This window comes from Cebus imitator, unplaced genomic scaffold (genome assembly GCF_001604975.1).
Source record: "Cebus imitator isolate Cc_AM_T3 unplaced genomic scaffold, Cebus_imitator-1.0 Scaffold11, whole genome shotgun sequence".
In the NCBI taxonomy this organism is placed as follows: domain Eukaryota; kingdom Metazoa; phylum Chordata; class Mammalia; order Primates; family Cebidae; genus Cebus; species Cebus imitator.
The window spans coordinates 10370893-10386357 of NW_016107326.1; the positions used below are offsets into that span (position 1 = coordinate 10370893).

General features: G+C 40.9%; 2 protein-coding genes across 3 annotated transcripts in view; both read right to left on the reverse strand.

The window, feature by feature from the left end:
* Positions 1-1616, reverse strand: part of LOC108281464 (double homeobox protein 1-like) — a 21191-nt gene extending 19575 nt beyond the window's left edge. Inside the window, exon 1 of the mRNA XM_037745977.1 lies at positions 1490-1616. Within this exon, the coding sequence (XP_037601905.1) occupies positions 1490-1616 (127 nt within the window). The remainder of the gene's footprint in view (positions 1-1489) is intronic.
* Positions 1617-12141: 10525 nt separating this feature from the next.
* The window catches only part of LOC108281446 (cyclin-Y-like protein 2), a 38482-nt gene continuing 35158 nt past the window's right edge, over positions 12142-15465 (reverse strand). The window contains exons 9-10 of one of the 2 annotated variants that reach the window (XM_037727448.1): positions 13848-14010; positions 12142-12656 (exon numbers count right to left, since the gene is read on the reverse strand). In XM_037727448.1, coding sequence (XP_037583376.1) covers positions 12546-12656; positions 13848-14010 — 274 coding nt within the window. In that variant the 3' untranslated portion in view covers positions 12142-12545. The remainder of the gene's footprint in view (positions 12657-13847; positions 14011-15465) is intronic. The other variant, XM_017496996.2, reaches the window with a different exon arrangement.

Below are 15465 nucleotides of genomic sequence, written 5' to 3' on the forward strand. Positions count from 1 at the left end.
GCATGCGTCACCATGCCTGGCTAATTTTGTATTTTTGGTAGAGATGAGGTTTCACCATGTTGGTCAGGCTGGTCTCAAACTCCTGACCTCAGGTGATCTGCCCACCTCAGCCTCCCAAAGTGCTGGGATTACAGGCTTGAGCCAACGCACCTGGCTCTTTTTTTTTTCTTTTTCATCATGTAATACATCCATGTAGTGAAATTTATTTCTTACATGCTAGGAATCCACAGTCAAGGGGCCACAGCTGGTCGGCTTTTGGTAAGGGCCTCATCCTACGTCACAACATGGTGGACGGCATCACATGGAGAGAGGCAGGCAGGAGAGAGAGCCAAACAGGATTTTATAACAGACCCACTCTCATGATAACTCATTCCCCATCATCCCTACTCACCCATCAACCCACTCATTCAGAAACAGATTAATCCATTCATGAAGGCAGAGGCTTCATGCTCCTTATCTCTTAAAGGACCCATCTCTTAATACTGTTACATTGCAGATTAAGTTTCAGCATGAATTTCAGAGACGACAAACAAATCATAGCACCATTTTTGGCAATTACACCTCTAGAAGAATTTCACAGTTTTACTTAATCTTTCCAGTGAGTATTTGATTTTGCAATTAGATTTTGGTTATGGGATATAATGCACAAAGAAATAAACTTTTGTAAAAACCATAATTGTTTCTCTTTCTTTCATTTATCAGTCTAGGTATTTATAAAACTCAGCTTGACTTTTTAAAAAAAACTGTAAATGGGCTGGGCACGGTGACTCATGCCTGTAATTGCCCACTTTGGGAGGCTGAGGTGGGCGGGCAGATCACAAGGTCAAGAGATGGAGACCATCCTGGCCAACATGGTAAAACCCTGTCTCTACTAAAAATACAAGAATTAGCTGGGTGTGGTGGTACGTGCCTGTAGTCCCAGCTACTTGAGAGGCTGAGACAGGAGAATTGTTTGAACCTGGGAGGTGGAGATTGCTGTGAGCCGAAATCATACCACTGCAATCCAGCCTGGTAACAGAACAAGACTCTGTCTCAAAAAAAATTTTTCCTTTAATTGTAGAATGGACATGCAAATAGGCAGATATTCCCCTTTGAGACTCAGCTTCTCCTATTCTTGAGGAAATCAGAAATCAATATATCTACAGCTGACATTTCAACTATTGTTGTGATGGGCTACCAAAGGCATGAAGCGACAGAAGATCTAAGATCCGCATGAAGCACTTGTAAGTTGATAGAAACATCAGTTACATTTCCTACAAGAATTTCTTTTGGCCACATCAAATCTGAGCTAAGAACTATAACCCACTTTTCAAGAGAGCAAATATTCACCTGAAAGAAAACTCTGGACAGGAGAGGCTGCTGAGGGGCAGGCTAGTTCCTTTAAGGAGACACCATGAGATCACCAGAGACTATCCAAACTTCCAAATCCCCACAGCAGGCTCCCCACTGCACCTGGACTGCCACCTGCCACTCAGAGGACAGACCCCACTGTCAGGATATGGGCTGGCGTCAGGAAGTGCGGGGATCCCTCTGCGGCCAGGGCAGCTGTTTCTTCCCAGAGCACACACTGTGCTGCCAGCCATCAGGCCTTCTAGTGGGATCCAGGCCCAGGCCATACCCTGAGAGCCCTCCATCTGACACAGCTGGGGGGCTTAAGAGTCCCCAGGGGCCAGGGCTCTGCATGGCAGATCAGCTGTGAGGTGTGTCTATCCTGGGTGGCAGGGGCCAGACGCCCTGTAACCAGCCACAGGAACTTGGCCCCATGGGTAGACAGGAGGTGGTGGTGTCATCAACCACGGAGCACGGGGTATCTGCAGCACTTCCAGGAGCGAGGAGCCTGGAGGGGTCCTCAGCGCTGCAGGATTGCAGTCAGCTATGCTGTCTCCAGACACTCACATACTGTCCTGACAACAAGTGGCAGTAGTCAAGCGACTTCTCTTTCCAGGCTCAGTCCCGCGGTCTGAGGGGAGACAAACTCAATGCTCTCCCCTTGCTTTGGGTCTGGCTCAAAGGCAACAAGGGCACTGTTGGGGCTGGACTTCCTGTGGGCACAGTTGAAGTCAGGCTTGGGGTCTGACTCTTGAGACCAGGAGCTTGAGCCCAGCCTGGCCAACATGGTGAACCCCATCTCTACTAAAAATACAAAAATTGGCCAGATGCAGTGGCATGTGCCTGTGGTCCCAGCTAATCGGCTGGCTGATGCAGAAGAATCACTTAAACCTGGGAGGCAGAGGTTGCAGTGAACTGAGATTGCAACACTGCACTCCAGCCTGGGTGACAGAGCTATCAATAAATAAAAAAATAAATAAATAAAATACAGCTCTTGGCCTGGCACAGTAGCTCATGCCTATAATCTCGGCATCTTAGAAGGCCGAGGTGGGAGGATTGCTTGACCTCAAGAGTTCAAGGTCAGCTGGGCAACATAGTGGGATCCCTGTCTCTACAAAAACAAGTTTGAAAATGAGCCAGGCACGGAGGCACACACTGGCAGTTCCAGCTACTTGGGAAGCTGAGGTGGGGGATTGCCCGGGAGGTCGAGGCTGCAGTGAGTCATGATTGTGCCACTGTACTTTAGCCTCTCCAGATTTGTATGTCTCATAATTTTAAGTCATTATCCTCCACCATCCTTTGCTTTAAGTTGTCATATAATGACATCAGTTTTTCTGGAATCACATTAGGGTCTATACATGTGATTTTCTTATAGATATCCTGCACTCACATCAAAGCTGCATTTTCTCTCTTTCTCTCTCTTTCTTTCCTTTCTTCTTCTCTCCTTTTTTTTTCCAGACAAGGCCTTCACCTCCTGGGCTCACGTGATTCCCCTGCCTCAGCCTCCCGAAGTGCTGGGATTACAGGCATGAGCTACTACATCCAGCCAAAAACTGCACTAGATAAAAACGTATTTGGCAAAAAGATCAAGGTTTCGCGTCTGCTGGGATGGCTGCAGTGATGACATTGAGAATTTCCTTTTCTTTCTTTACAACGGATCTTAGGCTGGATCATTTATCTTGAAATGGTGGGCAACTGCAACTGCAGACCTCTGTCTACAGCACATGTCAATCAATCCACCGTTTGCTTGTAATGCCATGACTTTTCTCTGCTTCTTGGGAGCACTTCCAGCATCACCAGTGGCACTTCATATGCATCCTAATGTGTTCTTCAGGTTTATGGTATCGCACTAAACATGAAAAATACATGAGAACCATGATGGATCAGGTTTCACTGTGATACACAATCTACAGGAGAGACAGGTGCTCACGCGGAGATGGCTAGTGTCACATGGCATTTGAAGTGAACACTCTCGACACGAGCTCACGGCAATGGCAGCAGGAGTGGCGGCAGAATTACTCCAGTAGTACAGTGCGCTCCCATTAATCTGTGCAGTTGTGACTTAATACTGCATCTTTACGTTTATGTTTCTCTTGACTGAATGGCACCATGTACCGTGTTTGTGTGCGTAACTTTTGATAAATGTTAACTGTTTATAATAGATTTCTGTATATTTTATGGTACTAAATGATAAAAATAAACTAGTGTCTACATATATTTTATGCATATTCATGACATACCTTTTTTTTTCTTTTTGTTGAGAGGGAGTCTCACTCTGTCACCTAGGCTGGAGTGCAATGGCACAATCTTGGCTCACTGCAATCTCCACTTCCTAAGTCCTGATTCAAGCGATTCTCCTGCCTCAGCCTCCTGAGTAGCTGGGATTCCAGGCACGCATCACCATGCTCAGCTAATTTTTGAATGACATACATTTTTTTCTCAACTTGTTCAATATTTCTAGGATACAAGTTTCATCTACAAGTTTCTTCAAATGGTTACACATCTCCAAAGGATTTTTCAAAATATTTATCAAAAACAACCCGGGCCAGGTGTGGTGGTTCATGCCTATGATCCCAGCAATTTTGGAGGCCAAGATGGGAGGGTTGCTTGAGTCCCGGAATTTGAGACCAGCCTGAGCAACATAAGGAGACCCTGTGTCTATCTAAGAAGATTTCATTTAAAAATTTTTTAAGAAAAAATCTGTATATAGGTTCACCCATGTAGTTCAGACTTGTGTTGTTCAAGGGTCACCACTGTACATGTGGTGACTATATGAAACAGAAGACAAAAAGTTAGTCTTATTTCCCCATCTGATCTCACTTTAAAGAGGTGTTTAGGTCTGAGAATTTTCACACGTGTGAGGTCCCACAGTCAGGATGCCGAGGAGTGGCACCCCGCTTGCTGGAGTCCAGCCCCCCCCACCACACCCAGCTGACTGGTGCTGCACCTTCCATCCCTGTCACACTGTTGTCTCGGAAGGTCGTGTGGGTGGAAACACACAGCATGGGATCTTTGTAACTGGTTGCTTTCACTAAGAATCATGTTTTTGAGCTTCATCCCCATTGCTCTGTGTGTCAGTGGCCTGTTCCTTTCGATTGTGGAATGGTGTTTGCCTGCACAGGGAGACACAGGTGGTTACCCCTTCATCAATGGGAGGACGTGTGGTTGTGTCCAGATTTGGATGATTATGGATAGAGTTGCTATAAACATGTGTATAGAGGTTTTCATGGGAACACAATTTTTCCTTTCTCCAGGGAAAATAGCTGTGGGACTGCTGGGCCATGTGATTTAACAGAGCTGTCAAACTGCTTTCCAGTGGCACCTCACTACCTCACTATGGCTTGATTTGCATTTCCCCAATGACTAGTGTTGACGGTCTCTCATAGGCTTACTGTGCTCCAAATACAGCATCCTCTTTGGTGAGGGTCCAAGTGTTTTACCCATTTTTGTTTGGATGGTTCTCTAACTGTTGATTTTGAGAATTCTTTGTATATGTCAAATACTTTCTTTGTTGGATGTGTGGTTTGCAGATATTCTCTCCCAATCTGTAGCTGTCTTTTCAGTATCTTTTGCTATATTGTTTTATTTTGATCAAGTCTCATTAATGGATTTTTGCTTTTATGTGCACTTGGCGTCTTGTCTAAGAACTCTTTCCCTAATCTCAAGTTATGAAGATTTCTTCCTATGTTTTCTTCCAAAACTTTAAACACACACACACACACACACACACACACACACACACACAATGGAATATTATTTAGCCAGATCAATGACATCCTGTCATTCATGGCAACATGAATGAGCTTGGAGGACATTATGTTAAGCAAAATAAAACAGACACAGAAAGATGTTTGCATTCATATGTGGGAGCTAGAACAATTTTGAACTCATGAAAGTAGAGAGTAGAATTGTGGGCATTAGATGCTAGAAAGTGTAGGGAGGAGAGGAGGCTGCGGAGAGGCTGGGTAACATACAAAATGACAGCTAGATAGGAGGAATGAGCTCTGTTCTGAAACACTGTAGAGTGAATGTGGTTAGCAAGAATTTATTGCATATTTTCCAAAAGCTAGGAGAGAGGATTTTGAATGTTCACAAAACAAAGAAATGAAAATGTCTGAGGTGTTGGATATGCTAATTACCCTGACTTGATCATTTACACATTGTATACACATATGGAAATATCACCCTGTATTCCATAAACATATACAATTATTACATGTCCACTAAAAATGAAAGAATTAACTATCACGGTGATGAGCCCAGGAGCTCAAAAACAACTTTTCGAATTCCCTGTCCTGAACTCCTCACATGCCATAATTTCCCTCGTCCTTGCCAGCTCCTAGGAGCTCATCTTTTCAGAGCGTCGCCCAAGCAAGGGGATTATTTACTTCATTCTATACCTTGCTTGCTGTGACCATGGCGTCAAGCAATAAAAGGACGGAAAGAGTGAAAAAGCAATGGAGTATGCCCACCTGCTTAGGCCACCGCTCTACTTATCAGAAATGAGGTGCCAGTGGGCTACAAAGGACTGAGGCACAAGAAAATGGAGTAAAGAGAAAATAGTTTCTTGCACTCTCTCTACATGGTAGGAGGCTGTTTCCTGCTCCTCAGCTGGATCAGGAAGGCTGTCCTGAGCCCTGTCTTTCTCCACCCAAGTCCACTTCCAAGTTCAGGCCTCCTTGAAGACAGACTGGGAGACACCAGAGAAGGGAAATGGTAAAACTCAATGCCGGCTCAGTGTTACTTACAATTCTTTTGAGACAGAATCTCACACTGTCACCCAAGCTGCAGTGCACTGGTGCGACCTGGGCTCGCTGCAACCTCCACCTCCCAGGTTCAAGCAATTCTCATGTCTCAGCCACCTGAGTATCTGGGATTACAGGCATGTGACACCATCCTTGGCTAATTTTTATACTTTTAGTAGAGATGGTGTTTCACCATGTTGTCCAGGCTGGTCTCAAACTCCTGACCTCAAGTGATCCACCTGCCTTGGCCTCCCAAAATGCTGGGCTTATAGGTGTGAGCCACCATACCCAAACCCTAGAGCTGTTTTTCTTTTTTTCTAAGATGGAGTCTCACTCAGTCACCAGGCTAGAGTGCAGTGGCATGACCTAAGCTCACTGCAACTCTGCCTCCCAGGTTCAAGTGATTCTCCTGCCTCAGCATCCCGAGTAGCTGGGATAACAGGTGTGCACCGCCACACCCAGCTAATTTTTGTATTTTTAGTAGAGATGGGGTTTCACTGTGTTGGCCAGGATGGTCTCGATCTCTCAGCCTCTTGATCCACCAGCCTCAGCCTCTCAATGTGCTGGGATTACAGGCATGAGCCACTGTGCCTGGTCAAGATTTTACTCTTGCATTATAGATATGGGAATACAACACTGTCTGTGGAGATGTATTCCAGTAAGAAACACAAGACATAGGATAAAATGTATTTGTAGAAATTCTAGTAGATTTGATTTTAGTTATACTCACCCATAGTTTTAATCAAGATAAAATAGATGGCAGGAGATAATTATTTAGCTTTGTCAATATAAATATAACAGAAAAACTAACTGTCATACTTCTATTTGCTCCATTATATTGGAACATTGGACAATGTTTGATACTCTGTGTCATACTCATTTTCTTAAATTTTATTTAAAACTTTAAAAATTATTATTAAACTGGTTTGCAAAATATCTCAACACCACAGCAATTTATCAAATGTATCTCATGTTTCAAAATCCTTGTTTTAGAATCACATCAAAATTATTTAAAATTTAACTTAATAATATATGTGTCACAAAATATGCCAACACAAAGTATTGAATGGTTGACTTAGTAATAAACCTAATAATGATCATTAAATTACATAACTTTTATCTCTAGTGACTTCAAAAGGAGCAATTTCAGTAAAAATGTTTCCAAAAAATCATTTTTAAAAATACAATGAAGACATGAAACATGAAACTTCTATGTTTAAAAAAATGTCAAGACAACTTTCTTCAGACCAGAATATATCTAGTTTATTTTTATTTTTATTCTCTCACAGTTATGGAGAATCAGGTCAAAAATCAAGTTAGAAATTATTCAAGAATGTCAGATCTGCTTCAAGTTATTTTTATTAGATAGAAACAAATAAAATCTTTGTTTCTGTAAAGGGGTTTACACAGGTTTTCTTTAGACTATAAATGACAAGGAAACAGGAACCATTTTCTACGTATGTTCCAAGTAATAAGTCATATTAAATGCTCACATCAATATTTCTTCAATAACAAGCCAGCACTGTATCAAGTGCTAGAAATAAAAAACATTAAAATTATTTCAATTATTCATCTTGAAATAAAATTTCAAGAACTATCTTTTTTGTCGTGGTGATTCTTCATCGGGTATGGATGAATGATGAGGTATAAATGACCAATGTAAAACATTCCAGAATAAAACGGGGTCCTTGTCATATGCTCATGAAATATTAGGCTCACAGACACTTTGAAGGGTGAGAAAAATAAAATTTATAAGCAAAAAGGATAAAGAGGAACCAGGGACCCTCAGCAGAGTGAGAGTCCTGCTAGCGTAGGCTTCCCGCTTCACAGATTGAATTCCAGGTTCCACACAGGAAGGGAAGAGGCCAGGCTCTCCACACTGCAAACTGTGCGAACTTCCCGAGGCTCCACTCCAGTGCTCACTCCCAGTGTGCAGGCTGTTGGAGGTTCTCTGATGACCCCTTTATACTCAGCCGCCTCATTCCTCTCTCTAAGTAAGTACATCCAACTGCTGTTAGAATAAGGATGCTGCTTCCTACTGTCAGGGGCAGTTTTGGGAAAACAGCACTCAGAGTCCCCTCAGAGGCCTATCTAAGGATCCCTGGCAGAAGGGGTCATTGTCCAAACCTCCAGCTGCTTGACCATTCAACCTTTGATGGCTGAAGGTGAGACAACACACACCAGATTATTGGAAAACAGGTATCAAAACAAAATGAGCTGGGTGCGGTGGCTCACGCCTGTAATCCCAGCACTTTTTGGAGGCTGAGGCAGGTGGGTTGCCTGAGGTCAGGAGTTTGAGACCAGCCTGGCCAACAGAGTGAAACCCCGTCTCTACTAAAAATACAAAATATACAAAACACTACATAGGCATGGTGGCAGGTGCCTGTAATCCCAGCTACTAGGGAGCCTGAGGCAAGAGAATCTCTTGAACCCGGGAAGTGGAGGTTAGTGAGCCAAGATCTCACCATTGCACTCCAGCTTGGGCCACAAGAGAGAAACTCTTTCTCAAACAAAACAAAACAAATCAAAGTGAATCAAAATAAGGGGAGGGGTAAGGACCGCTCAAAAGTCCCAAGGCCTTTTACCAGTTTGCACAGGAGAGGGAGGCCAAAAACCCCACTGGTAAAAAGAAACTTGGCCCTTTGGCCAGCATGTTGTGCTTCTGGGTTCCCTTCCCCTGAGCCCAATCCTAAGCCAACCAGTTTAAGGTTTGAAAACCTAAGTTTTCTCAATTTGGAGGATACATCTTAGAAAGTGTCCCATAGTATAGAGACAGAATTACCTCTCTGTGAAGACAGGACAGAAGGGGAGAAAGAAAAAGATGTTTTTTCAAAGGAGTCCCAGGGGTTCAGGATGGATTTCAAAGGGGTACAGATGGAAGATGGATGGCTACCCATCTGAAAACAGGGGAGCAGGCACACCTGGTTTCCTTCTCTTCCTAGCAGATATATCCTGGGTATGTGAGGAAGAGGAGGGTGTCCTCTTTCCCTCTTCTGTCCTTGCATCCCTGAGTCCCAGCAGCCTTGGCAGGTGCCACCCAGAACTGCCAAAGCAGCTTGCACTCATGAAGCAGGGAGGGCCTAGAGAATAAGAATTATCCACTCTCACCCATGTCTCTAGTCCACCTACTCTCAGTAGCCTTGGAGTTCCCTAGACCTCATTTATGCCACAGATACTACTCACCCATGAAGAGGAACAATATAATGGATGAAACTGGAGACCATTATTCTAAGTGAAGTAACTGAGGAATAGAAAACCAAACATCTTAGGTTCTCACTCATAAGTGGGAACTAAGTCATGAGGGTGCAAAGGCATAAGAATGATACAATGGATTCTGGGGCCTTGGGGGAAAGGGCAGGAGGTGGGTGAGGGATAAAAGACTACACATTGGGTAGTGCACATTGTTCAGGTGATGAGTTCACCAAAATCTCAAAAATCACCACTGAAGACAAGGCAAAAACCGTTTTCTACATACGTTCCAATAATATTAAATGCTCAATCAATCTTTCTTCAAAAACACGTCAGCACTAGTACCAAGTGTTAGAAATAAAAACATTAAAATTATTTCAATTATTCATTTTGAAATAAAATGTAAAGAACTATCTTTTTTTTTTGTGGTAGTGATTTTGTTGTGGCGTAACCAAACACCTGTTACCCCAAAAACTATTTAAATTAAAAAAATATGAAAAAATTTAAGTCTATGACAGAGAAAGAAAAGAGGTCTCATGAATCTGTAAGTCATATTTCTGACAGCATGCCAAATAGATTTATGTATTTATGTGTTGTGTACACAATATTTCTCTACTATAGAGAGCTCTAATTCATAGGCTTAAAGAAAAATACAAGTACACAAGTCAGCCATTTTATTAATAAAAAGACTAGTCAAATGCTTTTTCACATTTATGTGACTTAAGTAAAATCTTTTATAAATAAGCTGGCTTTCAAATTATTGAGAAAGTATTAGAAATGCTGTGAAAGTTTCCAGCATTGTTTGCATTTGTTGATCACGTGATTTCATGCTTATTCCTGCAGAATACGATGAAGATTTGTTATAAAGGTTATAAAACTATACCACCCCGCCCAAGACAGAATGATCTTTGCTTGTGTAATTTTTGATAAAAAAGACATGGAATAATTTGGTTTAATGAAAACATCTACATTCTGAGTTATTGGTAAAATACCCTTATATTTAACCTTAAGAAAATTACTTAAATAGGCTGGGCATGGTGGCTCATGCCTCTAATTTGGGAGGCCAAGGGGGGGCCGATCACCTGATGGCAGATGTTCGAGACCAGCCCGGCCAACATGGTGAAACCCTGTCTCTACTAAAAATACAAAAAAATTAACCTGTGGGGTGGCGGGCACCTGTAGTCCCAGCTACTTGGGAGGCTGAGGCAAGAGAATCACTTGAACCCAGGAGGTGGAGGTGGCAGTGAGCCCAGATTGCACCACTGCACTCCAGCCTGGGCAATAAAAGCAAAATGTCTCAAACAAACAAAGAAAAGAGAATTACTTCAACACCCGAAATTCACAGTTATAAAAAATGGTTAACAGGGAATTTACTTTAAATAATGACTATCACAGTTTTCATCATCTAGATAAAATATTAAATAATCTTGTAAATGTAACAGAATAAATGGTTGTAAACAGACTTGTCATATGATTTGGTATCTAAGGTTATTAACAGATATTAAGTAGCTGGGTAATTTCCAACTCAAAAAATGTAGGAAAATACTTTTAAAATGTTCTTATTAGGAAGTCAATATCTTTGTCTAATTCAAAGCTTTTATAAAAGTTATGTATAAAATGAGGTAATAGGAACCAGGAAATAAAAGAAGAAAGTTAAAGATATAAAGAGGTATTTTTGATAAAGGTGAAAAAAAGCAATTTTATATAAGAAGGAATCTTTTGCGGTAAATTTTTTGTCCTAAAATAAAATGACCAGGCTGTTCAAGAAAGAGAATATTTAGGCAAAACAAAGTCTAAGTATGTTGTGAATCATCTATGTAAATTGATAATAAGATTAGTTAATGAAAACTTTGTTTTTTTTTTTTAGAAAACAGGTGGTATAATTTAGTTGGATATGAGTAAGAAGAAAATCCTAATAGTCTTTCCAGAGGTGGGTCTTTTATATTAACAAAATTACACAAATACAAACTATAATTGGTTAAAACAAGACTTTATTTAAAAAATTTATTTATTTACTTATGAGACAGAATCTCACTCTGTCACCCTGGAGTGCACTGGTGCAATCTCGGCTTACTGCAACTTTTGCCTCCTGGGTTCCAGGAATTCCATCACAACTTTGCTGAAGTTTCTCTCCTTTCCCTAGCTCCCAGACTCTGCTCTGCCTTCAGTCTGAGCCAATATACAAACCCCGTTTATGCCCCTCCTAAGAACAGGCTGACTTCTGGCTGAAACATTCCCTAAGCTTGAATCTGATTTTGCTATTCTCCACTATTCCTCCCACCTTCCTTCTAATCTTGTTTGCTCCTCCATAAAAAACACAGCCCTTTTCTGCCTCTTGTGAGATGCTTGCAGATCTGATGCTTGGAGCTTTCCCCATTGCAATACTCCTTTAGAATAAAGTCACATCTTACCTACATCTGAATTTATTTGGCAATATCTAGAAACAGCCTCAGGACAATAACAATTATTCCCTCACAGAGGACATCACAACCCCCCTCCTATTCTCAACTCTGATCATGCCTGCCTGTGCATTCTCAGCTTTCCAGCGCTCTGTAGCTTCTCTCAGTATAAAGGCCCCGTCTATGACTTCTGGGGGCAGCCTGGGACACCTGAAGGGGGGGACCCTCAGGAAGAAAAGACTGTGCTATTCATGAACTCCTTTGATATGCTTTAATACTAATACTGTACTGCAATTTGAGGGAAAAGAAAAAATATTTAAAAGAAACAAAAAAGTTACCTTTTAAAATCTAAAAAATTTAAACCATTGTTTACATTTTTAAAAGACTTACATAGGCTGGGTGCCCCTGTAATCCCAGCTACTTAAAATAAAACATTTAATTAAGGAGGGGGGCTTAGGCAGGAGAATGGCTTGGACCCAAGAGGTGGAAATTGCATTGAGCCGAGATCACACCACTGCCCGCTAGCCTGGCAACAGAGACTCATCTGAAAACAAAACAAAAAAAGCCTGACACAGTTCACAGCTGTCAGCCAACACACTATGCAAGTATCTGTGAGTGGGCAGAAGGAGCCTTCACATTGGAGTGGTTTCTATAACTCTGTTTACATTCAAAGGGACACAAGAGTGTAAGACTGTGCTGTTGCCCTGACAAGGTCCCATTCTTTACTATAAAGTGCAATCTTAGTTGCCCTTGAGTTAACTTGAATTGAGGTATTTCTTCTTTTGAAAATACAAATTTTTCTAGTTATTTAGCAGGAGAGGTGGTATTTTCCTGTCTTTTTTGGCGAGGGGTTCAGATGTTACATTACCCCTCATTTCTTCCTTCAGGAGAGGACGGCCTTAGCGCGCTGAAGACGAATTAAGTCACCAGCACTCAAAGACCCGGTCTTGTGAGCAGTATAGAATGCTTCATCTTGATCCATCCTTGATAAAGCCTAAGAATGTCAAACAGAAAAGAGGTACAATTTTAAAAAGGGTTCCACCCTTTTAACAATCACCACTGATGAGAAGCCACACATGCAGACTCCTTTAGATAGCTTAGCTACAGCTACTTTGGCTGAGGTTTACACTGCCAACTTCTGGCAGCTTACTTAGGTCATCTCCTTTCAGGGCTAGAATTAGATTGCTGGAGCAAAGGGGAGCTTGCTTTATTAAGTTACTTAAAAACTGGGCTCCCAAGAATGTCACCGTATTGTGACAAGCTTCTAAGTCTATCATCTGTTACCTGTGCACTTGTGTCTTAAAAATAACAAAAGCACACTTTTGCAAAAAGTTAGTTTATTAATCTATTCACATTCTACCCAATCTATAGAGCTATTATATACCGAAAGAAAATTGTAACCAGGCAGGCATGTGCTGGATTGTATTGAAATGTCAACAAAGTATAATGATTAAGCATCAAAAGGCACTACTTCTATGCTTATAGTAGAAAATTGTTTTATTTTGAAATACTTCCCAATGCCACAGAACATGCCTATTTTAAATGTTCATCCTTGTCAGCTGTGAGTAATTTTGCTGTGTACTTACCAAAAGTCACAAACCATAAATATTACCTTGTCCCATAAAAGTTATCATTTCCAGTAAAATCCCAGGTACTTCCTGCAGACAGTACTTGAGACACGCACACCTCATACTGTCTAAGTGCATGTCTCTCGGCTTAGGTACTAACGGTTTGTCTAACACACCCATGGGACTGACTGCACTGTGGTATACACAGTAGAAAATGACAGAAATTTGCAAACTGAGTAATAAAAAGTAGTCAAGAGTGGTAAGTGCATTATGCATGTAGACATCATTAGAAATACAATGGCAAGAAATCATTTCTGTATGATTATTTGCAAGGGCAAAGGTTCAAAACGTTCAAGCTCATTAAGAATGAATTTAATTTGATTAAAACATTCTGAATTATGGCCACAAAAGAGATAATATCTATAATTTTTAAAAAACATGAATCCTTATAAAAACCATAAGAGATACAGGAAATAGAATGCCGAAAGGTTAATAAGCTCTTCAGTATGTTAATTTTGAAGCTTTCCATTTTTCTAATCACTACTTCATATGACCTAGTCATAAATGTTGGAACTGGTGTTTGACTGAAAACCCACTTAGTAACTTCATAGCCTTACCTTCAGATCCCACGCGTTTTCTCTGTCAAGAAGGTAAGATGGCAAACTCAGGCCATGATTGAATGCCAACTCACGAAGATAGAAGTAGTGGCTCGTATACATGCTTCGAGAAACACTGAAATCATAATTAATTAGCTCCAAGAAGTCCCTTTGCAGCTCATCCCTGGGGAAGGAGAAACACAACAAAACCAACACAGGACCATGTTAGTTCACTGGGCTATCTTCAAAAACATTATTCTTATGTAAGAAATGTGGTAAAGCTATCATGCGCTCTAGTTTATTAGAATTCATGAAATAACTCACACTGGACAGAACCCGATCTAGCGAAGAAATACAAGAAAGCATGCAACTTTCCCAATTCTCTTTGAAAACTCAGAAAAAAACTTGTACCAGAAACAAAACATGAATGTAAAAAATGTGTTAATAAACTTGATTTTCTCCTATGCTTTCAAAGACATATTCACATTTAATATGGAGAAAAATGACATAATCTTAAGAAACATGGTAAAGACTTCAGCTTTTTTATTTCTTTGAAAACATGAAAGGATTCAATGGGAAATTCCTAATAGAAACATGTGGTAAGGTCTATAGTTGTTTCAGTTCCACATGAAGAATTCTGAAATAAAACTTATGAATGTATAGAATGTAGAAATGCCTTCATTTACATGATATTTTCTCCAAGACCCATGATAATACACACTGGAGATAGACCTTATAAATATAAGAAAGCACATTGGATTGGAACCCTGGTAGATTACCAAATACAGAAAAGTTTACAGTTTTCAGAATTTCTTCAACATTGATGTGAAAACTTTCCCTAGAGGGAAGCCCTACTAATGTTCATAAATTGAAAAGCCTGATGCAAATTCATTCTTGTATAATCTTCAAAAAGATACATAAGTAAATGTTATCCTACTTCTGTTTTGTTTCTCAGGGATTCTTCATTTGAAAGGGTCTCTGTATTATTTCCGCTTCTTTTGCAAGAAAACATTGAGGTTACAATTTTGTAGATAATTTTTAAACAATACTATATGCATTTAATAGGCAATTGTTTTTGTTAAGTCAGTTAACAAAACTTTTCTCTAGTTATTTAAAAACATCACACTGAGCTACTAGAATGGCTCCAAATTCTGTTTTGAAACACATGCAGGTGGGTTCCTATGCTAATGTCCAAACAGGGCACAGCTGCTTGCAGTCCATTCTGAATCCAGCACCCCAAGTTTGGGATGAGGAGAAAGGGGACAGCCTCCTCTGTACTTATGCAGCTGACTCGGGGCTCATTCTTGAGCATTCCATTGCACAACTCAGACTTCATGCTCACTCCCAAGACACCACAATAGTGATCAGATGACAGAAATGATGAATGCCATTTATTAGCTTCCACTATTATGGGGCAGGAATACTCTTTACACCTCCAACAGTAGAAAGATCAGAGAGAGACATCTTGGCTAAACTAAGCTCATTTTATGAGATGCCTTCTGGTAGGGTGCCGGCCTTACACACTGTTTCTCCTGAGTTGCGTTAGAAATGAAACCCCAAGGTACTCAGCATCTGTCACCCCTGGCCACAACAGAATGTGGGGATGACTTGAATGCACTGAGAGGGGAACAGACTGGAA